At 44.7% G+C, this 25,813-nt stretch overlaps 1 protein-coding gene across 3 annotated transcripts in view; it reads right to left on the reverse strand.

Moving 5' to 3' along the window:
* TRAPPC12 (trafficking protein particle complex subunit 12) overlaps nt 1-25,813 on the reverse strand; it is a 232,474-nt gene that overhangs the window by 4,731 nt on the left and 201,930 nt on the right. For all 3 annotated transcript variants that reach the window (XM_068280348.1, XM_068280349.1, XM_068280347.1), the window contains exons 9-11: nt 19,021-19,119; nt 8,692-8,801; nt 5,902-5,989 (exon numbers count right to left, since the gene is read on the reverse strand). In XM_068280348.1, the coding sequence (XP_068136449.1) occupies nt 5,902-5,989; nt 8,692-8,801; nt 19,021-19,119 (297 nt within the window). The remainder of the gene's footprint in view (nt 1-5,901; nt 5,990-8,691; nt 8,802-19,020; nt 19,120-25,813) is intronic.

Here is a 25,813-nt window from a genome sequence, read left to right on the forward strand (position 1 = left end):
AATCTGCCCTCTATTCATCCATCCTGGTCTGGTATGCCAGCACCTCCAATAGCAACAGATACAAACTTCAGAGAGTTATGAGGATTGCCAACGACCCCTCTCACTCAGGCTAAACTTTTTTCAGTCATTACCCATTAGGCCAGAGGTTTTGGGCCATCTCCACCAGGACCTGAAGTCACAGAAACACTCCCCCCACCCCCTCCTCCACTGTCAAACTTTTAAACTCTCTTTGGATTAGTAAGGCGTCCCGTGTCCAGCTATTTTTTGGTTTGTCACTATATTGGGCCTGAGGAAGTGGGCAAGTCCCCGCAAAACGCGTTGCCATGTGCTTATGAAAAGATTGTTATCTATTATACTAATTTGTCGTCATTTGAGGTAAGTCACCTCATCTTTACTATTTTAGCTGTTTTTAACACAGTTTTATTACCCATTGGGCACCTCTTCCCCCTTGTCTCGTTGGACTAGTCCATCCCCTCGTGAGGGATTCTCAGGGTTCTCTTTATTTTCAAAACCACTTACTGAATGACAGTTGCTCAGTCCAACTGCCACAAGTGTGCAAATGATTAGGGAGACTGGCCGATATGCTTCTGTAGATCCTTTTCATTTAGTGCTTTTCTAAAGAATAAAATAAATACTGAAAATCCCCCCTGGAGAGCAAACACTGTTAATCCAGCACAGGAGACTTGGGCGCAGTCAGTCGCACAGGGAGTAACTTCGGCGCCATCAAAAGACGGAGCTGAAGTTACTTTTAAAACACAATAATTAGTCTTTCAGCACTTTACTGGAATGCATTTTACTCTGGGAGGTTTGGGGGGGGGGGGGGGGGGGGGAGGTTAAGCGCTGAGCGGAACAGGTAGATAAAAAAACACCGCTCCTGTGGGCTGCACTGGCTCACTTTCACTTTCGCGACCTATAGGTCATGACGCTGCATGGAGAGACTGTGTGTATCTCGCAGCATCCCGGGAGAAGGTGGAGCGGCAGGGGGCGTGGCCAGGGAGAGAAAGCTGCCCAATGGCAGCTCTGGAAACCTTCCAGGAACCCCCTGGCAGGCATTTTAAACAGGGAATCCCTTTCCCTGTGTTTACCTACGAGATGGCGACAAATATTGTCGCTAACCTCGGGGGTCTATCGCGCGGTGGTGGGGGGCAGAGAGCGGCGGTGGGGGGGACACAGAGGCAGAAAACATGCCTCTGTGTCCCATCTGCCCACCTCGGGTTCTCTTTACAGGGGTTCTGTGGCATGTTAAAAAAACAAACAAACTGACACTTACCTGGGGCTTCTATCGGCCCCTGTAGCTGTCATGTCCCGCACCGTCCTCCTATGATCCTCCGTTCCCCGGCACCGGTCAATTATTCGTCTAACAAAGCGAATAGTGCGAGTTCCCGCTCCCATCTCCGGGAGCTTACTGCGCAGGAACAGTACAAGGTTCTCTTGTACTGCGCCGTAAGCTCCTGGAGATGGGAGCGGGAACTCGCACATCCACGCAGTCGCATTAGATGAATAATTAGACCGGGACCGGCGGCAGGGAACGGATGATCGTAGGACGACGGCGCGCGACATGACAGCTACAGGGGGCCGGTAGAAGCCCCAGGTAAGTGTCCGTTTTTTTTTTTTTTTAACATGCCACAGAACCCCTTTAAGCTGAATTATCGCAAGTACCTCCTGTTTTAAGAAGGCAAACTACACTAAGCATTGCTTTTTAGCAGGATCGCTTTTCGGTCTCTTTTTGTCCCCTATACTTTCCGTGTGGCTTTGGGTCACCCTGAGCTGCTTCGTTACTGTGTTGTATATAGTAGATGGGTAAGTGAAGGTATGGCTGCAATAAAGCACAAGGCACACTAGGTGGTGCTAGAAGAGCTGTGTATGCGGCTCCACAGCCCAATGCAGCACTGGTCTCTCTGCAAGCGCAGTGCGTGAGGGGAACGCACAACTCCAAAATTTCTCAGTGGAATTTGGTGACATTTCCCCCCCCCCCCCAAAAAAAAAAAAAATCCATCTTCTGAAGAACTGTTATTAAAAAATAGGTCTATAAAAATAGCTCTGTTCCTAAAAGTCTGTCCTACTTCTGTATATGTCAGTATAATTACACTGGAAGTGTTCCATCTCCACATAACCCTGAGTGGAAGCAGCATCTCCCGGAACAGAGTGAACAGAACTGCCTGATGCTAATCACATGTAAGTTTGATAAATTATACACCATAGTCACTCCTGTCCGCACTACTTCCAGTGATGGAAAATGCATTTCAAGGGCTCCTACATTTTCCATTCTATGTTTTATTCACATTTTCTCACAAGTCAGGGTTTTCATTCAAGAGCCTGCTTTTCTACAAGAACGTCCAGTCACTTTAAGTGATCGTGTCAAATGGAAAGTACTGTGCAACTTTGCTTTCCTTAAAGCGGACCTGAACTCAGAATTTCCCCTCTGCTGTAAAATATAAGCAACAGTACAACCTTTAAAGAGAAACCGTGACCAAGAATTGAACTTCATCCCAATCAGTAGCTGATACCCCTTTTACATGAGAAATCTATTCCTTTTCTCAAACGGACCACCAGGGGGCTCTGTATGGCTGATATTGTGGTGAAACCCCTCCCACAAGAAACTCTGAGGACCATGGTACTCCTGACAGTTTCCTGTCTGTGAACCTTGTTGCATTGTGGGAAATAACTGTTTACAGCGGTTTCCAACTGCCAAAAAAGCAAGCAGCAGCTACCTCACCTGCCAACAGTAAAAATGTCACCATGTGATAAATGTCAGAATGTAAATAAGGGATTTAAAAGATTTTGCAATGGACAAAAACACGCACAAACATTTATACATCATTACTGTAAAAATAAAACACTTTTTTTATTACATTATTTTCACTGGAGTTCCTCTTTAAATAAACCTTTGTTACAGCTTACAGAACTCCTGTAATAAATATGCAGTGTGTCTACTTCCTTCTTTCATGGAAGCAGAAAAAAGGGTTAACATCCTGTGTTCACATATTAGGGGTGTCTGCCAAAGACTGCCAAATTTCTGGGCTTACAAAGCTGAGAGATCAAATTACACTTGTGATTACTTGAAGATGAGAGGGAATTAGTCAGGCCTTTCTCTCTAAAACCACACAGGGTGCATTTCTCTCTGTTTTCCCCACCCTGTGTCCAGTACAAGAGTTCAGGTCCACTTTAAAGATCACTCCCTAAAAGCAGGCTGCTTCTAAGCAGGATCAGTGGAGTGTTTACTTACATCTTAACAATACAAGCTCTGGGCATGTCATCTTTCACTGCTAGAAGTATACCTGAGGTGGGAACAAAATGGAGGCTGCCATTGCTACCCTGCTTTAGAAGGCTCTCACTGGCTGTCATGCTACTCCTTTGGTGTTTGTCAAGCAGCTCTGCCTCCTATCTGCTAGCCACTGTGTACCTATCCTATCGCCTGACTGGTAAGGTTTCCACCTCCATGTATGTCATAATCAGCAAAAAGCCGCATCCTGTTGCATCTGAGCGAGGCTGCGTTCAGAAGTGACTCAATGCCACCAAGCAAGCACCTGGGAGAGGATAGGTGGTGAATTCACCCCTTAAGTATTATGTGTGAAACTGGCCTAAGAACACATGCTTGTTTTGATCTAATGATCTATTTCCACACCCCTGACATATCCACCACTACCATGGACAAGATCTCCTCCTGCCTTATCAGCCATCTCCTCCTGGATGTCCGCTAGGTTCCTGAAACTAAATCTGGATGAAACTGAATTTATGATCTTCCCACCCCAGCCAACCCTGAACCTCCCAGATGTGCAGGTCACTGTTAACCACACTACCATTCGCCCTACCTCTCAAGCCCGCTGTCTGGGTGTCACCCTGGACTCCGCACTCTCCTTCACTCCCCACATCCAAAACCCCACAAAGTCCTACAACTTCCACCTTCGTAAAATCTGCAAGATCTGCCCTTTCCTGACCTCATCCACCACCAAACTCCTCATCCATGCCCTCATAATTTCCTGCCTTGACTTACTGCAATGCCCTTCTGTCTGGTTTCCCTATGACCCGAATAGCCAAGCTGCAGTCCATCATTAATGCGGCAGCCAGAATTATCCACTTCTCCCATCGCTCCACCATTTCGGCTCCCCTCTGTGAATCCCTCCACTGGCTTCCTATCCAGTTCAGAATCAGATTCAAGATACTGTGTCTGACCTACAAATCTGTTCACAAAACCTGTCCAACCTACATTTCCGATCTTACCCAGAGTTACACACTTAGCCGCTCACTCTGCTCTTCCAATGAACTTCGCCTGACCGCCCCCCGCCAGTCCCATGCACACCTCCAGGACTTCTCAAGAGCTGCACCAACATTATAAAACTCCTTACCTCCACCCATTAGGGCAGCCCCCACCTTCAACATCTTCAAGAATGCCCTCAAAACTCACCTTTCTACTCTGGCCTTCCACCCCTCACAAGTGCTCTAAACCCACAGCTGAACTCTGGTCCCCTACCTTTCGTGTCCCTACCTCTCCCTCTAGATTGTAAGCCTTTGGGCAGGGTCCTCCTCCTTTTGTGTCCTATCTGATCATGCACCTCCATTACTGTTCACCCATGCAATGCATCTGAGTGAACCTAACTTGCCTAATCTTCATGCTCCATCCAGTGACTGACTAAGCATTACCTTGTACTCATACTGTGCTGCGTGATCTGGTTTTCTTGTATTCAGGTATTGTCATTTTGCTGTATGTCACCCCTAAATATTGTCTGTAACCTAAACTAATGTCCAGCGCTGCATAATATGTTGGCGCTTTATAAATACAATAAATAAATAAATAAAACAACATCCAGGCAAACAGAACTTTTTAAAGTAGCCCTGAAGCGATATAAAAACAAAAAATTAGATACTTACCTCAGCAGAGGGAAGCCTCTGGATAGTCCAGAGCCTTCCGATATCTTCTAACACCCCTACAATCCAACACACAGTTCCTAAGTGTCTTCTGGCCACACTCCCTGCTGTGGACTCACTGGTCACTCACTTTGGGTCAAAATGTACATCTTATATATGCTGTATAGTTTAATGGTTAAAGTGAACCAGAGACGAATCACCCTCATGTATTTGACCATATATATCAGTGGGAACATTAGAGAAAACACCTACCCTGCTTTGTTTTATCCTTCACTGCTCAGCCTGCTTGTTATCAGCCCTGATAAAATCCCTGACAGAGCATTCAGTCTGGCTTTGCTCAGGAATCATTATAGCTGAGTCATTATAGCAGAGCCAGAAGAGGGCAGGCTTGGGATTGATAAGACATCAGAAAAGACAGACTCGGCTATAATGATTCCTGAGCAAAGTCAGACTGAATGCTCAGTTGGGGATTTTATCAGGGCTGAAAACAAGCAGGCTGAACAGTGAAGGATGAAACAGAGAGCAAGGTAGGTGTTTTCTCTAATGTTCCCACTGATATATATGGTAAAATACATGAGGGTGCTTCGTCTCTGGTTCACTTTAACCATTACACTATACAGCATATATAAGATGTACATTTTGACCCAAAGTAAAATGCACTCGTACCAGTGAGTCCACAGCAGGGGGTATGGCACTTCCTCTAACACAGGGGACCAGGGTTCAAAACTTGGGACCAGGGGACAGGGGACCAGGGTTCAAAACTTGGCTCTTCCTATTCAGCAAGCCAGCACCTATTCAGTTAGGAGCTGGACTACCTAACACTGCTACTACCGACTGAGTGTATCTGGACTACCTAACACTAACACTGCTACTACTTATTGAGTGCCTTAATGGCTACATCTCTCAAGCGCTTTGCGTCAGACAGGAGGAAAGCCCTATACAAATGCTGGAATTATTATATGCATGTATTTTAAATTTTACAATTTTCCATGATTGTGGTCCTTTAAGGAGTCCAGACACAGGTAGGCAGCTTACCACAGTGTTTGAAGGTTCCACTTTCAACACTTCTGCGAAGAACTTGTGGGCTTCTGAGAAGTTATTCTGACCAAGGTGCAGGAAAGCCCTGGAAGATAAAATGATACATAAACAGATGTGTTACAAGGTTGCACATACTCAAAATGCATAGGTTTCAGGAGCTGGATAATGTAAAGACAGTCTTCCTAAAAGTCATGGAGACTGTCAAAGCAGAAGATACAATGAAGTCAGCATGGTGAGAGAGATATTATCAAACACACAGCTGACTTCCTGCCTTCAAAGTCTACAGTAGAAAACTACCTCACAATGTCAATACATGCGGAGAGGAAGACGTGGTATAGCGGTACAATAAGTAGCTCCACCCTCTGCTATAGAATAGTCTAACTCTGTCAGCCATAATTCTGTCCCACACGTGTCCATATATTGAATGCATGTCCATTATTTGAAATCTCCTGTGTGGCTCCGAGGAATCAGGGGACCTGCAAAACGCATCAGACATTGATGGGAACCACTATGCTTAATTCTCTTCTTTGTCATTTTCACATGGCTTAACATTGAATACATCAGCAGAAACACATATTGACTTGAGCAATGCATACAGCAATGTGAAGCCCCCTGCCTGCTGAATTAGTGCATTTTCACACATTTGTGATGGCAAGAGCCTTGGTAACTGACTGTCAGTTTTCCTATGCATCTGGCTGTTCTCAGGCAGTATCTGCCCAGGTGATTTTACTCTTAGACAATAGACAAATAGGAAAGGTGCCTCAGACGTACGGTATATGGGCTTTCTTAGTTCATTTTGAATTCACATTGGAATTCTTGCAGAGGGCTTATGGGTGCACATTGATTGTGACATATACAGTATATTTTTTATAGTTAGAATTAACCATCATAGTATATGTTTTGCACCTATATTTCACAAGGACTGTTTTTATTTACTATGATTATCATAGCTAATAAGTCATTTCTTATTTTTATTGCAATCGTGAGAGCTTTTGGTAGTGATTATTTCAGCGTTTTCTTTTATTCTAATGCTAGCAATGTGCACAGCGATTGCAATATCCTTTTTCCCCCCTTATCCTCTATTTTTTTTTTGGGGGGGGGGTGTCTGGTTAATAAAATTGCTTTGAAGTCAGCGATCGAAAAAGATATTTTGCTGCAAGAATGCTGCAGGACTCACACTTGTGATTTGTCGTCACAGAGGCACTTGGCCACGCTACAGACTTCATTGAGTTTCTCCAATAATTGCCTGATGAAGCGGGACTGTGCCCGCGAAATGCATTGTAAAGTGGAGCTTTTAATAAATGTTATTTTTGATATAAAATAGGAATTCCTGTCTGTATTTTCCTTGAAGGAGGTAAGTCTACCACTTCCCCCTTTTAAACGTTTTTTAGACATTTTTAGCCTATTTTGGAGTCTCTGTTCAAAAATTCTCAAACATTGTGATTTGTCGTAATCGCAATTGCACCTGTGGAATCACCTCTATTGACTTTCATTAGCCTAGCGCTTTCAGAATCGCCTGCAATTCCAAAGCTCAGCTGAAACATCTCCTGCGTGTCCCGCCCTCAGTGATCATACACACCTCCTACCTTTCCCCTTGTGGGACAGAAATCTAACTGATAATGCCACTGTTTCTCTACTTGTGCCTCTAGGCCAGATTGATACTTTCTCCAACCCTCAGGCAACTTTCCTGAGGTTCCCCTTCCGTGCACGGCTAAAAGAAAATACAAGCCGTATCTTGTTCCAAACTTTTGTGGGCCTAATTTGCCTATTATGGTTATTGGATGGATGCATTTTGTATTCTGAATCTCACTATTGAAGATTTTTTTCCTGTTATTTTTTTTTTTTGCAATTTTGAATATTAAAGAAAAAAAACACCTATTCTTGGTTTCTGGAGCGCTACTTTTTTGATCTCCTATCCACTAAGGACATACAGTACTTATGGTACCAACCTCCCACTATTTTTCCTATATCCCCTTCCACATGCGGAAGCCTCAATCTCACTCCATGTGCAATATCCATGTACAAAGACCCTCCCTTACATGTACAGCTCTCCTCTTCCAGGTGTTGGTCCCCCTTCCATATGCAGCTGCCCCAGGCGCAGGTCTGCATGGCCTACCCAGAAATCCCTGCCTGGTTATTCTTCATCATACTGCATTCATATTATGTCATTTTAACTCATCTTGTGGTTAGAATAGTCTGTTAAATTTGAGTTCTTAAACACAAATCTCAGGAGATTAGCTCTTTCGATTGGCTCAGAGTGTATAGAGAGAATATACTGTATCAGTATAATAACCGTATTCTTCAAGAGGTTCTATTCACACAAAAGTAGTATTCAGTGGCGTAACATCAATTCATGCCCCCCACCCCAATGTTCCCTTGCCGCCCCTTCGGTGCACTTCACCGCCTTGGGGTCCATGACACAAGCGTCATAAAACAAGTGTGGCCACCTGATCTGTAGTATAGTCCCCTGTACTGGAGGAAGGGGGGGGGGTCAGTAGATGGAGCCCCCGACAGCTCTGAGCCCCTCTGTGATTACAGGGGCTGCTGCCCTCTAGCTGTGCCCCGGGTAGTATTCCTGCCTGTGCCCCCCCCCTCCTTCCCCCCTCCTTGCTTGTCCACTGAGCTGTGCGGCTGCATGTAAGAAGCCACTCAACAGACTTACTGCTTTCTACTGCATCTAACTACACCAGTGAGCAAAGGAATCTGAGCCGATGTGTGCTGCACAGCAAGGGTTACACATAGGAGGATGCTACACACAGAGGGAAGAGCAGGGAGGTGCGCGCTTACCTGTTCATTAACACCATCATTTTGTTCTGCGGTTCATCTTTAGTATCCAGTTTCTCTATAACTTTTTCAGCATCTTGAAAATAATTCTCAGCAGTTTTTATGTCTCCAATCTGCAGAAAAACAACAACACACCAACAAATTGTCATTGGGTCACAACTACAATGGATCTGGCAACGGCCATAAATGTAAAAGTAAAGGCTAGTTAATGCAGGTGGTGCAGTCATGGCTTGCCAACCACTCTATGGAACCACCAGACACTGGCCACTGGCAGTGGGAACTAAGTATGTACATCTAACTGGAACCACATGTACTACCCGCCTACTACTCATTAACTGCACCCGCTTCAAATACTGACACAAACTGCACATCTCAGGCAGATCAGTGGTTAATCAACCAACCAATGATAGATGGTTATAAAGATAAATTCCAACATGTTGGAAATGATCTATCTGGCAGGTAAATCTAACAGAAAATCTAACATAAAATTGTATGGTGAATTCCCAGCATTACAATCACTCCTTCCAGTCCTGACAAGATTTTGTCAGAACTGAAATATCAGTTGCTGTCAGTTATATATTAGTTGCTGTCAGTTATAACTGAAAGGACAACTGATGAGCATGATAATATCCTATGGCTCACTTGGGCAATATTACAGTATGCTGACCACGAAGCTGTTATAGGGTCCCGGCCATTTTCAAAATGGAGGACGGAGAATTCCATTGATCACAGTGGTCAAGCCGGACGCAAGATAGAAGAAAAAAAATGATGAGTAGACTACATGTGAGGCAAGTACGACGTGTGTATATTTATTTTGAGTTATCATTTTCAATGCAGGTTTGCTTTAAGAATTCAAAAGAAAGCAGTTTCCTGTGGCCTCTGTGTGGGAGGGCTGCTGATGTTCCAACAAACTGCTGTGAAATGTGTGTGTGGCGGCCAGCAGGGGGTGGGAGGTGTGCGGATTCTTGCCTTCTACAGTCTATCGTGCTGAAGGAGCCCGTTGGTGCTTCCGTTACCTGTATCAGTCTCATAACACTCCTCCATAGACCTTGCACATAATAATGCTGCAGCCTAGCTGGGGATTCTGTCAGTGACTGCAGAAACCAACAGGGAAATGGTTAAAGTAATCTGGGGTGCCTTCATTTGCAGGCTGGGAAAATTACATAAGAAATCTTGAAAGCAGCTTTCAGCTTCGATCATTCTAGTCTGAATTAGAAAACAGCAGGGGTGGTTCCTGCAGAACATCCGGGATTAATGAGGTAATAAGCAGCACACAAACTTCTTCCTCCTCCTCCACAAGTTTTCTGAAAGTCCTGAAATCCATCCAGGGGAAGATAGCGGCTAATGACCTGCACCTTAATGATGCCACCAATTATCTCAGGTCATAGTGACAGGAAAATGTGAGAATGAGTAGCACTAATAGTCCCTCATTTCACTCTCTTTAAATTATACGGTTGTGGCAGCATTGAACAATAACCTGTGTGTGTGTGATGTGTGTGTCCAAGTCTACTTCAAAAGCTGAAATTATCATATTAAAATGCGGATCGACCCAAAAGTGATTCCTGTTATAGCTGCAGCCTGGCAGTTTAATGCCAGACTCTATCCTTCTTAAAGAGGACCTAAAGTATAAATTAGTTTGTCTTAGGACTCAATTCACTAAGCTTAACTCCTGTCTTTAATAACTCTTCTGAGCTGTTTTACAGTTATCACCATGGTAATATAATTGTGATAACTGTAAAGCAGCTCAGAAGAGTTATTAAAGACAGGAGTTAAGCTTAGTGAATTGAGGCCATTAATCTTTAATAATTTGCCATGATATATTAAATCACACATAATAAAGTGTTATTTTGTCACCCCCAGGGTCCATATTCTCCATATGGTCTTAAACCCCCCCCCCCCCCCGGTGTGAAAACGGGCCCAGGGCATTTTTATTCTCCTTCCAAACCATAGGCACTGCTCCCAACTGTCCATCTTTTGGAGGGACAGTCCCTCTTTGGGAGCACTGTCCCTCTTTCCTCCTCATTTGTCCCTCTTTCAGGACTTTGTCCCTCTTTTTATGCAAATATATATATTTTTCTACTAAAAATGTGTTTGGTTGAACTTTATATCCATCCTTTAAATCGATATATTACCAATTTTAAAATGTTAATATGAAGGAAAATGAACCAGGATAGAAAGGACAAGTGTGGTTTGGATGATAAAAAAAACATATTTTCCTTATGAAATCTTTATGGTATGCGTGACTAGGGGTGTGATGGGGGCGTGATCAGGGGTGTGGCTTAAGTGTCCCTCTTTCTCATCTCAAAAAGTTGGGAGGTATGCATAGGTGCAAAGGATGCTGGGGGATTGATGTCATAACTCCACCCCCCATGTCCTACTCCCAGCCCTCAACCGCTGTCAAAAGAGATGTAATCTAATCCAGGCAGGCAGGCAGATACGTGAAATAAGAATTATAGCCATCAGACATGATAAAGCAGGCTGCAGCTGTTTCTCCTGTGTCCCCCCCCCCCTCTGAAACACTGTGAAAAGAGATGTAATTTGATCCAGGCAGGCAGAGGGCACTAGGCTGGAGGGGAGGACGCAATGCTGAGAGTGTACTTGCATTGCAAGGCATCCGCTTGAGGAGAAAGATGGCGGTGCTACTACAGATATAAATGTGAGTCTGTTCTATCCACTACAATGTACCAGATGTAAACTGTATAAGTTATTCTAACGGTACACAGAGAATAGACTACACATATGTACAAGTAGTCCCCGACCTATGAACGACCCGCCGATACGAACGGCATGGATTCAGTGTTTCCACGGGAACAAGCCAAAAAAATGTTTCAAATTGGACTTGTAGTTTTTGAGAAAATCGATTTGAAAAAATTCAAAGGAAAAATGGCTTTTAAACTTGTATAAGCAGTGCCTGCTTATACAAGTTTGTCCCTCTTTCAGGACTTGACCTGAACTCAGAACTTCTCTGCTCTAAGAGATAGCCTTTAAAGAAAAACATTTCTTTTGTTATAGCTGATAGAAATCATGCAATAAATATGCAGTGAGTCTACTTCCTGCTTTCATGGAAGCAGACATAGGGTTAACATCATGTGTTCACCAATTAGCTGCTCTGCCCTGGCAGAGGAGATTCCTGAGCTGATACAGCTGAGGGATCAAATTACAACTTGCGATTACAGATGAGGGGGAATTAGACAGGCTAAACTCACTAAATACATATAGGGTGGATTTCTCAATGTTTTCCTTCTGTCTTGTGCAAGAGTTCAGGCCCACTTTAAATGAGTAATACTCCCTGATTATCTGTATTTATAATGCAGTGGCATACATGAAATCCCTTCTGTTGTAAGATGACAAGCTGCCTCAGACTTCTGTAAGTGTTTAGTCTACGGATACTCGAGTGAGGACTGTATGAAACCACAGTTTGTCAAATCCTGAGATCCCTCACAGATATACAGCATTCACATTCAGAGGAAGTAAAGGAAAAGGCAAACAATGCGTGTTGTATAAAAAGAACATTGCAGAGATGTATCCATCTGATCATGCCAGGCCTGATAGCAGTGACTGTGTGACAGAAGTGTGACATATTACAGAGAGCTCCCTGCCATAATGACAGATGTGTCTATTACATGGCGGGACTTGTCACTACACACATCTCCCAATCTTATCTGGCTGAACCAGGCCACAAGCAAAGATTGCACACTGCGTCTTCATCTGCTTCCTGGGACTGACAGGTTAAAGAGGGCCTGTTCCTTGCAGGAAACGAAAAACGCCCATTTTTTGAATAAAGTACCAAAACTCGTTCTGACCTGTTTTACTAAAAATATGCATACTTGAATAACAAAACAGTAAAAAGTAAGCCATTGAGCTACAGGAAAATAATGGTACTTCGCAGAGAAATATAAAAGGCACAGAAATTGGCCAATTTTCAGCACTCACACTTTTTCTTTTAAATGTCGTGAGTTATATTTTTTGTCACTTACTCAGTTATAAATGAAAAGCACTGCTCAGGTGACCGCAGACCTTCAACACAAATTGGGTGGCTAATAGTTCAGCTAAGTACTAGTTTGTGGAAAGCTACTAAGTGTACCTGTCAACCTTAACCTGTGAAGGCAGCCATTTTCCATGCTTTGTTAGATGCTAGCACTGCAGTGAGTTTGGGTACGTCGTTGTCAACAACTCACACATGTGCAGTAACCAGGGCTGTGGAGTTGGTACAAAAATCCACTGACTCCGACTCCTCAGGTTAGGATTCCACCGACTCCGACTCCTCTAATTTGCATATTACAATTTTGTTGATTGAAAGTACGGTATGTAACATGAAATTCGTCTCTTAACTGCCAATGCTTAGGAATTTTAAAAGACAACTGAAGTGAGAGGGATATGAAGGCTGCCATATTTATTGCCATTTAAATAATACCAGTTACCTGGCTATTTGCTGATCTTCTGCCTTTTTAGACATAGACTAAAACTAGTCCTTGGTAAGAGTACTTGTAGAAGACAGGAACAAAGAACATATATCAGGCCCTAGGCAATGTGACTGTGGGTACATGTAAGAGTGATGTGCAGGTACTCTGCAGGGGAATAAGGGGATTCTTCCTCTATTACACATTCTTCATGCACAATCTGAACATGGATCAGGCCCTAGGCAATGTGACTGTGGGTACATGTCAGAATCAAATTTATTTCGCCAAGTACAACGGGGGTTGTACCCGGAATTATTTTTGGCTCATACAGGGGCGGAGATGGTACAAACACATGCAGCAATTCAACACATACAATCAGGTACAGTAGTACAATTAAGCATATACCTATATATATACATATTACCAGTAACTGTAGTGAAGGACGCGTGGGGAAATCTGGAGTGCTATGTGAGGGGAGCAGCCTGCCAACTATCGACGGATGCCCCGCAGTGTGTCCTGGAAAGAGTGGATAGAGAAAGAGAGAGAGAAAGGATAGCTGAGAGAGACAAAGAGAAGACCAAGGCAAGAAGAGAGAGACAGATACACAGGCACAGTCCATGGGGCTGCAGATTGAAAAGCACCCCTGGTCCGGCCATCAGTCCAGTCCAGTTGTTATGGTGGATGCAGGACCAGTTGTTGTGCAGGGATCTATGGTGGATGCAGGCAGATGGGACCCTGTGCTCCTGACAGCTGTAGCATACAGAGCCAGGACCGGTGGAGAAAGGTCCGAGCTCCAGGGCCCGTGGGAGTCCAGGTAGACAAAATGATCCTCCGACCTTGGTGGATGGGGCCTGCCGTGGCGTGTCCCTCGTGCAGTGAGAGGCTGGGAGTAGCTGTGACCCTCCGCTGGCCTGGATCCATTTGCAGCGCCTGCTAGCTGTGAGCGGTGGGGGAACGGCTTTCCTTGTGGCGTCCGGGTCTCCCTGGCAGCGGCTTCAGGCCGCAGTGAACTATGGCAGGGGGACGGCTGCGGGCTCCTCCATGCGACATCCTGATTTCCTCCAGCGGCAGCTTCCAGCCACCCGAGGGGGTCCTCACCGCTGGGAACCGTCCTGGGTGACGAGCTGTGGTGATCGGCGCAGGTGGAGACCGTGATGATCTGGAGGCAGCGGCGGCAGACCAGCCGAACTCCGTGCTGCCTCTCCATGCCTGCGCACAACACGTGGCCCCGAACAGCTGATCCTCAACAGCTGATCCTCACGCCGCCTGCGATCCGTGGCTGATGGGGAGCAGGACCGGTAGTGCCCATGTCCTCCGCCTCTTACACAGCAAGAGTGAAGCTCAGAGGTGAGTGGAGAGAGAGAAAAGTACTAAAAAGTACTGAAAAAGCCGGAGCCCTGTGGCCGTGGCGACCGAGTCCGGCGCCATCTTGATGTAAGTGTGATGTGCAGTTACTCTGCAGGAGAATGAGGCGATTCTTCCTCTATTACACATTCTTCATGTACAATCTGAACCAGGTTTATGGGTGATAAACAACACCTCTGTGTTCAATGTGCACAAACATTCTCATTGGATTCCCTGCAGCTCTGTGGAGAGTGAATATGTAAACCTGAGACAGATGAAATTAAAGTTTTATACATACACAGGGCTTCTTCCAGCCCCCTTTAGGCTAATCAGTCCCTCGCTGTCCTCCTCCGCCACCTTGATCTTCTGCTATGAGTCCAGGTACTTCAGCCAGTCAGGCATAGTGCGCATGCACACACTTCGCCGCCGGGAGTGTACTACACCTGCGCAGCACTATTGTGCAGGTGCAGAATGTTCCTGGCTGTGGGAGCGGCATGCGGCCGGACTGCGCTGACTGGCTGAATTACCGGGACTCATAGCAGAAGATCCAGGTGGTGGAGGATGACAGCGAGGGACTGATTAGCCTGAAGGGGACTGGAGGAAGCCTCAAATATGTATAAAACTTTTCTTTTCATCCGTCTCAGGTACCCTTTAATTCATAGTCACCAAACCAAATTTTAACATATCAAATTATTTGATTTCATGAGCATAGAGAGTGCATACATTTGCATAAACCAGCATCAATGCAGAATTGACCATCTCTATTAGTGACACAGCTCATCGGGCTTTTTTCTTGCAGGATAGATGTTGTTTAGTATATATATATTTTTTTTAATATTGTGTACACATATATACAATCACAATCAGATATGTATATCTGATTTTAAAAATACAGGGACTGCTTTATTGAAGCAGCACAAGTAACTAATTTTTGATTGGTTTATTTCATTTTTGTGGACTAAGCGCAGCTATTAATGTGTATATAAATTATTTATGACTATTATCTGAGAAATAGAGCATTTTATCATATTTCCTATTTTAATTACAGTTTAAATTCATTAGGAGTCGGTGCATTTTTTCCCGACTCTGGGTACCCAAAAAAGCCGAGCCTAATCGGGGCTGTGCTACTTTCAAATACCGTATATACTCGCAAGCAAGCCGAATTTTTGACCCCCCAAAAGTGGGCCAAAAGTTGGGGGGTCGGCTTGCTTGCGAGTCATGGGTGGGTGGATAGGTGCTGTCCCTCCCCGCTCCCCCCGCGGCCACCGCTGCTATTACCTTAGGCGGCGCCGCTGCCTCTATCCCCGTCCTCCTCCGGTAACTCATTCACAGCAGCGCGCCCCCCGCTGCTGTGATGACGCAGGAAACCATAGAGAGCGGTTCCCATAGTAACGGCATCGCGCTACAGGAAGCCGCTCTCTATGGTTTCCTCGTCATCACAGCAGCGAGAGGCGCGCTGCTGTGAATGAGTTACCGAACTTACCGGAGGAGGACGGGGATAGAGGAAGCGGCGCCGCCTAAGGTAATAGCAGCGGCGGCGGCCGCGGGGGGAGCGGGGAGGGACAGCACCTACCCACCCACCCATACTGGGGCACTATGCTAGCTATATGGGGCACTATGCTAGCTATATGGGGCACTATACTAGCTATAATGGGGCACTATACTAGCTATAATGGGGCACTATACTAGCTATAATGGGGCACTATACTAGCTATACTGGGGGCACTATACTAGCTATACTGGGGCACTATACTAGCTATACTGGGGGCACTATACTAGCTATAATGGGGCACTATACTAGCTATAATGGGGCACTATACTGAGCACTATACTAGCTATACTGGGGGCACTATACTAGCTATAATGGGGCACTATACTAGCTATACTGGGGGCACTATACTAGCTATAATGGGGCACTATACTAGCTATACTGGGGGCACTATACTAGCTATACTGGGGGCACTATACTAGCTATAATGGGGCACTATACTAGCTATAATGGGGCACTATACTGAGCACTATACTAGCTATACTGGGGGCACTATACTAGCTATAATGGGGCACTATACTAGCTATACTGGGGGCACTATACTAGCTATACTGGGGGGCACTATACTAGCTATAATGGGGCACTATACTAGCTATAATGGGGCACTATACTAGCTAAACTGGGGCACTTCACTAGCTATACTGAGCACTATACTAGCTATACTGAGCACTATACTAGCTATACTGAGCACTATACTAGCTATACTGGGGCATTTTACTAGCTATACTGAGCACTACCTACCTATACTGAGCACTATACTAGCTAAACTGGGGCACTTCACTAGCTATAATGAGCACTATACTAGCTATACTGAGCACTATACTAGCTATAATGAGCACTATACTAGCTATACTGAGCACTATACTAGCTATACTGAGCACTATACTAGCTATACTGAGCACTATACTAGCTATACTGGGGCATTTTACTTGCTATACTGAGCACTACCTACCTATACTGGGCACTATACTAGCTATACTGGGACATACTGGGGGGATCACGCGGCCAGCGTTTCCTACCCCCGGCTTACATGAGGGTCAATCATTTTTTCCTGTTTTTTGGGGGGGTCGGCTTACATGCGGGTCGGCTTGCTTGCGAGTATATACGGTATTTGTAAAGCCATTTGCATGTGGTCCAGTATTAGTTACGGAGAGAATCCGAAGACATAACAAAAGTTGCTTAGGTGATACCGTTAATGACTAACTGGGCAAGATTTCTTTGCACGCTTTCAAAACTTTAACGTTCTTCTTCAGGCGTGATACAGAAATAGATTAGAACCATGTTTCTGATCCAGTTCTGAAACATGCGTTGCACACTTCTTTCCAACATCCCCTCCTCCCCACATTCACTTCTAGCCTGAGAAGAGGAATCCACACTCTTCTCCAACAGCTCCTCCAAAACAGGCAAAAAAAGAACGTAGCGTTCAGTCCCTAGGTGGTAATGTTAATCGTTGCGATTATCAGCTATTAGCCGTAATTTGGACTGTGGCTGCAAAGGGAGGGCTAGTGTTACGACCAACACTAGCCCTCCCTCTCGGTTAGTGTTCGGCATCAAGGAGGGTTAGTGTTATGGTAAAATTAGATTAGGTCATAGTAAAATATTGGAATTAACTAGTAGAATATCAGTAACGTGGCCTACAAGAGAGCAGAACGTTCCACTGATGCCCAAAGAGATAGGCTTCTTTACACAGTACAAACACCAGGTGGCAGCAGTGAGAACAGCTGACTACCAGCTTTCCCTACAGATTCAGTTCAGTTAAATTTAGAGGTATTTTTTCTTATTTTGAGGGAAGGACACAAGCAACAGGAGACCTCTGAGGATTTACATCACAGGAGCCTATAGGCACAGAGGTCATGGCACCCTAGACTTCCACAAACCTACAAACACCCACCAAACCGCAAGTGTGCTGGCTTCTCCCTTACTTTTCAAACCCGTCATAGGTAGCTACAGGTGCCCCCTAATACTGCAGATAGCTCTAGCTACCTAATACTAAGTAGCTAGAGGTGCCCCTGACTAAAGGGGAGAGATCTTGTCAATGGAATGCCGAGAGTCGCCTCTCATTTACACTCTGCTCGGGACTCTTCATATGTAAGGCAGGAGGGAGGCTCTTGGGGAGGGGAATAAGCCACCTTTCCATCATCAGGCGCCTGTAGGCACATGCCTACGGTGCCTTATTGTAAATACAGCCCTGCTGTGGGGAATACAAAAAGCAACCGTTTGAAGAAATCCAAGGTGGATTTACAGATAGCTGTAGCTGCAGAGAATTAGCACATCCTGGACAGACATAGGTTTGTTGCTTGATCAGACTAAAAATAACGGGACCAGGCAACACTCATCCAATGTAACTGTATCTAAAAGCACCCATAGAGCGTTAGGCTGAAGGCTGCTGCAGTGAGCTTCTAATAGGTACACTTCAATTATTTCTGTAAGGATCTTCATTGACACGTCCAGTAATGAAGGCTGAACACTCAGAGTGCTGATAAATGACTCTATCCGGTACAATCCTGGCCAGCGCCAGCACATGGCAACACCGGGGCATCCTGGGAATTCAGCACATAACACAGGACTGCCGAGTGTGGCCTTGTATGGCCCAGTGCAGCCAGGAAGGTCACAGTCAGCTGAAGGCCTATAGCATTTCCACGGTAATACAAGAGATTGTGGACACCTGTCAAGACTGATATGGCAGACAGTGTAAGAGGCAGGAGTAACTCTGACAAGAGGATTACAGAGGAGCCTCAAAAGCCTGGAGCTTACATCTTTCTGTAACGCAGCACAGACTCCCCCCTCCCCCCTCGTCCAGTGGGAGATCTCACCATCTTCTCCTCCGTACCTGTAAAGATTCTGGCATTAGCACATCATTCCCAGACAGGCTCCTCAGCCTACTAATCATTAGCTAATAATTGTAATGTCCGATTTACTGGATGAACACCAGAACAAATGAGCTCCCCTGTGGCTTCCTCTGTGGCAATATTTCATGCTCTTTAATGACCACATAACTAGGAGGGGAGAGAACACACCGGTTGTGTGTTCTGCAATTACCTGAAGAAAAATTCTTCCGATGCCGCTCAGCAACTGTGGCTCCTGCTGGGGGTAATACCTCATAACAGTGTGATAGGCCTCGACCGCCAGAACATATTCCTAAAAGAGGGAGGAAGACAATTTATTAGCGGTTTTATTTTCAGACAGCTCAAGTTAGAATCCCCCCCCCCCCCCCAAATACCATCTCTCTATCAACTAGACCTGGCTATTCCCTCAAGGCTTCATACTGACTGGCACAGTGCTTCCTAGTGATGTAGCAGCCTTTGCACACTATTCACTAAAAATCAGTCACCTAGAGAGAATAGAAGCTTGCCTTTTATTCGGGTTGGAGTGAGCAGATGAGGTCTCCCACAATGCATCACTGCTGAATATGCAATTCATCTCTGTTGTCCCTGTAAGCTAACCACACCTCCAGAACAGCTGGAATGCAATGATGCCTCAGCTTGTTAATTGTACAGATCCACATCAATCCAACATGCATATAGACGGTTTCCGGCAGGTTGGTCCTCAGTACATGGCATTGATTTATGTGGCTCTATGTGGTAGGACTTGACACACCCAGAATTATATCTTGCCCAGCAAGCTCATGGTGAACCAGAACTTCTAGGAGTGTGTAAGGGGCTAAAAAGGACCAACAATCCTTATTGCTTAAATGCTATGCAAAACATTTTAGTAAGAGGGCTTTTCTGTCCCTTTTAGTCCCTTATACAATCCTAGGAGCTTGCTGGGCAATCTGTAACTCTAGAGAAAATACATTCTGTCTTCAGCGATTTGAGTATGGGGAAAGGAATACAGAGCATGCATTAAGAAATGGGTGGTGGCAGTGGTGGTGACTTAAAGTGAGTTTATACTTCCAAAACTAATATTTCAGTAACTACTCTTAAAGTGGCCACTAACAGTCCAATTTCTAGCGAAAAATCGTTTGAGCAATCAGAAATTCTGATCGGATTGGTTGTAAATAATCTCCATTGATGGGCACAATCAATTACAGACGATTATAAGATCAGTAGTCCGATTGGATTTTCGTCGCACCAAAATTTGAATGTTCTTGTTGGTTGTGGTAGATAGGAAGCAAAGATTGGTTCGTTGATGGTGTAGTGAACGATTTCACTTCCGATCAGAATTTCTGATCGCTCGAACGATTTTTCGCTAGAAATTGGATCATTAGTGGCCACCTTTAACAATATAAAAGCAATATAAAAGAAAACTTGAAATCATTCCCAAGTATTCCCTGTGTGTAAAATAGTTTATTTTCATTGCTAAGAGCAGTAGAAACTTGCTTATCTTGTCATTGGCAAAGACAAGAAGATCCCTGTGTCTCTACACAGGATTTAGCTTCTTTCACTGCAGCCACAGGGCTCTATTCACAAAGCATTGGTAATGGTCTCAAGAAATGTCAAGAAACTGCAATTCACAAAGATTTCCACATTAAGTTTATCGGCCCAAAGTGTTCGGTAATTTTCTTCAGCACACAGCAGCCGATAACTCGCTCTCCCATGCTGTCTCTGTGTGGTAGATTTGACAGACAGCCTTTGGGGAGAGCTAGGCAGCCAATAGGGAGAGCCACACAGCGCTGCCTCTCACGCTGATTTGAAGTGAAAGGTAATCGGGTTGGACTTTCAATGTAGCTAAGCAGAGGAAAGGGATTTTTCAAAAGGCATCCCTACATCCCTTTAGATGTGCTTATTTGTATTTTAGCATACAGAAGAGCTCCCCCTGGTGGCTGCAGCACATCTAAAGGGATAACAGGGTTGCACTGTAGGGAAAACCTCCGAGTCTTAGGGCCTGTACACACTGAAAAACGCAAGCAAAATCGCAAGCGCATGCGTTTTTAAAGTGCATGTAGTTTTAAAAACGCATGCGCTTTTGCCTGCGTTTTTTGTGCGTTTGCGTTTTTCTTGTAATTGCTGATTGGCTAAAGAATCCTTTGTTTTTTTTCTAGTTTACATTTCAACAGGAATCAGGAGATTGTAGAGTCTCCTGGGATACTGACCTCTAAAAAACGCAGGCAAAAACGCAAGCACATGCGTTTTTAATGCGTTTTTCATGCGCTGCGCTTAAAAAAGCGCAGCAGGCACTGCGATTGCGGTTTTCTAAAAACGCATCGCACCAGTGTGTACAAGTCATCACAATTTTCATTCTTTTTCAAAAGACCTTGCGATTTTAAAAACGCATGCGTTTTTAAAAACGCAGCGCAAGCGCAGCAGTGTGTACAGGCCCTAGGGTTCGTATAGACGTATGATAAAGATCGTTCGTCACGAACGATTTGTGACGTTTACACGATATTCAAATTAGACCGAAAAGATCGTTCGTAATGAATGATTGTGTACACACGTGAACGATATAAGTATATAGTACTGAACGACGAACGATAAAAAAATGCGTGCGCGAACGGAAGTGACGTTATGACAGGCAATAAGAACATGCGTACTACTTCACAGATAATCATTATCGGACGATCTTTGTACACACTGCAACGATTGAACGATTATCTGTCGAAAAAATCCGCCGGGTTGGATCGGTCAGATTGAACGATAACGGTCGTTATCGTCCAAAAAAACGATCGTTGGAAAATTTGGAGCGCACGATTATCGGTCCGATTGTCGTTATCGTTCGTTTTCGAACGATCGTTATCGTACGTGTGTACTCAGCTTTACACACAGCCACCCTGCCTGCCCGCTGACCTGCTCCATGCTGGTAAGTCACACTTAACGAGCTGGGATTAGGGAATTGAGGTATGTTTGTTTGGTAGATTACAGAACTTCTGCCTCAATAGTGAAAACTTTAGTGAATTTGGAAAAAAAAGTGTAAAATACCAGATAAGGTATTTTACCGAAGACCATTATTTTACCGACCTGCCCTTCGTGAACAGAGCCCAATGGCACAATATTGACCTGATGAAGCAAGACTTACTCTCGTTAAACATATCATCAATAAACGTTTTTTTCACCACACTGGTTGTTTTCATTACGGAAACCGATACTCGTCTCCTTTAAAAACTAATTTATATATTTTGGGCACCTCCTCTTCCTCTTTTCCAGGATTCAGAATGCGTGTACTTTCAAAGTACAGTTTTCCTTTAAAGGGAACCTTAACTGAGAAGGATATGAATGTTTCCTTTTAACCACTTGCCGACCGCACACTCATACCGTGAGGTGGCAAAGTGGTAGCTGGAGGACCAGCGACGCACATCTGCGTCGCCAGGTGCCTCCCTAACTAATCAGGAAAGGCTGCTCGCGCGAGCGGCCGTTTCCTGTTAGATCACGGAGCGGGTCTCCGTGAATAGCCTGCGAGCCGCTGATCGCGGCTCGCAGACTAAATGTAAAACGCAGGAGACGTTTGTCTCCTTTGTTTACATTGAACGGCGCTGCTGCTACAGCAGCGCCGTAAGGCAGATCAGCGATCCCCGGCCAATCAGCGGTCGGGGATCGCCACCATGTGACAGAGGACAGCCTGTCACAGATTGCACAAGACGGATAGCGTCCTGTGCAGCCCCGATCACCAGGGGTGAGAGGGAGGAGAGGGAAGGGGGGAATTTCGACGTGGAGGGGGGCTTTGAGGTGCCCCCCCCCCCCGCAACACCCAGGCAGGCAGGAGCGATCAGACCCCCCCTGCACATTATCCCCATAGGGGGAAAAAAAGGGGGGCGATCTGATCGCTCTGCCTGCAACCTGATCTGTGCTGGGGGCTGTAGAGCCCACCCAGCACAGATCATAAAATAACACGCTGGTCCTAAAGGGGGGGTAAAGGATGAGTCCTCAAGTGGTTAAACAATACCAGCTGCTTGTCAGTCCTGCTGATCTCATTTGCTGCAGTAGTGGCTGAATCACACACCTGAAACAAGCATGCAGCTAATCCAGTCTGACTTTAGTCAGAGCACCTGATCTGCATGCTTCTTCAGGGGCTGTGGCTAAAAGTATTAGAGGCACAGGATCAGCAGGAGAGTCAGGCAACTGGTATTATTTTTAAAGGAAAAATCATTTTCCTTCTCAGTTTAGGTTCCCTTTAAAATCACTATATTTTTTTGTGCTGCAGTATGACACGGCTAAAAATGCAGACTTTCAGTTTTTAATTTAGTTCAGCTTTAAAAGGTAAGCATGAAAATTACTGACAGCTGAAATGATTGTTTGTGAGTGTTTCGGCCATGGCTTTGATGCCTGCCCACACAGAGATGGTCATAGTTTCCAGGCGCTGTGGGAAGTCTCCTGCCTCCCCTTACCCCTACTTCCAAAGTGCAGTACCTGCCGCTCAGCTGAGCCGAGCTTGCATGAACTGTTATAGGATTGCTGTCGGCTGAAATGATCAGAATAGTACTATTGACAGGCAAAACTGTACACAGCTTAAATCTCACTACTAGAGACACTGAAACTGATTTTTTTTTTAAATAATATAATGAATTGGTTGTGTAGTATGGATAATTACTAGAACATTAGTAGCAAAAAAAAAATATTCTCATATTTTTATTTTCAGTTGTATAGTTTTTTTTTTTAATAACATTGCATCATTCTCTAATATTTGCAGGTTACACACTACTCAGCATTCTAAATGATTTTACATAGCAGCAGTGAACTTTTGAACTGTTCTCTGCAGTGAAAAAGAAGATACAATGACTGACAGTTGAGATAACAAGCTTCAGAAGACAGAGCTCTCTGCGACTTTGAAAGTCGTGGAGCTCAATGGCTCTTTTGCACAGATAACAACTGGAGTTTCTTAACTCTTCCTGTACTGGAAACAATATTAGACTTATGTCTCTGCTCCTAAGGTTTTATTTCTTAGCTGTACGACACATACAAATCATATCATATTTTTTTTTCCGCTTCAGTGTCTTTTTAACCCTGCCCTGGTCACATACAGGATGTAATGCAAATGACCAATTAAAGGGAACTCAAGGTGAGAGGAATATGGAGACTGACATATGTATTTCCTTTATAACAATGCACATTGTCTGGCTATCCTGCTGATCCACTGGCTCTACCACTTTAAGCCATAAACTCTGAACAAGCATCCAGATAAGCTGCAGTATTTCTGACTAAACTCTTATAAGATTAGCTACATGCTTGTTTCAAGTGTGTGATTCAGACACTACTGACCAGAAAGATTAGTAGGAAAGCCAGGCAACTGGTATTGTTTAAAAGGAAATAACTATAGCAGCCTCCATATATGTCTCACCTCAGTTCCTTTTAAAGTGGGATTATACTCTCAAAATTAAAATTTCAGTAACTATTCTTAGTCACATAAAAGAACATTTAAAAGCATTCCCCAGCATCCCCCATGAGTAAAAATGTTTATTTTCACTGCAGAGAGCAGTGCAAGCTTGCGTATCTCTGGTCATGGCGAATGTCGGCAAGAATCTCTCTGCCTGTATCTTCACTCTGCACCCTCAGCATAAATTTGAAAGAAATGCGATCGTATCACAGCGCGATTGCGTTTCCTAGTGGAGAACACCACTAAGGCTAGGGGACACACTTGTCTTTCAGTCTTCTGTACAAATTTGTCTGCATGCATTTATTGCTCACTTGGGGCTTGATTCACAAAGCGGTGCTAACTGTTAGCACGCCTGTGAAAAGCCCCTTAGCACGTCTAAAAAAGATTTTTGCGCGCTAATTTGCACGCGAAACGCATCGCGTGCAAAGTTATGCGCGCACACTGCACAGAGCGCAGGGCGCTCCGCGCGAAGTGCCCATTAAAGCCTATGGGACTTAGCACACGCATAGGACTTTGCGCGCGGTAGTTAGCGCACGATCTAATTGAGAAAACCGGTGCTAACCTACTTAGCACCCTGGTTAACGCGCCTAAAGACTTTAGACGTGCTAAGTAGGTTAGCACCGCATAGTGAACCAAGCCCCAAGTGTGTTTGTATGCAGAAAAACGCGCACATTTTTTACAGCAGCTAATGTAATTGATAGCGAAAACTGACAAAATGTGCAGGATTATCCTGCAGGATATCAGTTTGCTTTTTTTCTGATCGCAAGAAACGCATTAAGTGTGAACTAGCCCATTGATTAACCTGAGTTCTCAGTTTGAATCAGTTTTTCTGTGCAAAAAACACACACGAAAATAGTCAAGTGTGTTACCTGCCTTAAAGGGGAACTGAAGAGAGAGGTATATGGAGGCTGTCATGTTTATTTCCTTTTAATCAATACCAGTTGCCTGGCAGCCCTGCTGGTCTATTTCTCTGCAGTAGTATCTGATTAAAACCAGAAACAAGCATGCAGCTAGTCTTGTCAGATCAGACTTATAAGTCTGAACCACTGAAACACCTGATCTGCTGCATGCTTGTTCAGGAGCTATGGCTAATAGTATTAGTTGCAGAGGATCAGCAGGGCTGCCAGGCAACTGGTATTGTCTAAAAGGAAATAAACATGACAGCCTCCATATACCTCTCTCTTCAGTTCCCCTTTAATCTTTTGCACAGTACTGTATATATGGAAAACATCAAGAAATATTAGGAAGCTCCCTCCTGATCGGACAATTCATTTAAGCTATGTACCCACGTCGTGATTTTCCTGAAAATTTTCCTGATGACCAACGATTTATTGAGGGACGAGCGGTCAATACATGATGTCGCAACGTGTATACAGGCGCACGATCACCTGAATGCCGCTTAGCGCCGTGAGGCGATAACGACCGTCACGGCGAATCAGATCTTTTAGATCCCTGATAATTCCGCGCAAAGTACCACGAACGCTTGACTTCCTGTTCATGCCCGTCATGTAACGTCGCTTGCAGGAAGAGGCGTTGCTTAACAACCGTTGTCAAGGGGACGTCACTGGACCAGTTGGGTGGTGAGCAC

The sequence above is a fragment of the Hyperolius riggenbachi genome, chromosome 4 (assembly GCF_040937935.1).
Source record: "Hyperolius riggenbachi isolate aHypRig1 chromosome 4, aHypRig1.pri, whole genome shotgun sequence".
In the NCBI taxonomy this organism is placed as follows: Eukaryota; Metazoa; Chordata; class Amphibia; order Anura; family Hyperoliidae; genus Hyperolius; species Hyperolius riggenbachi.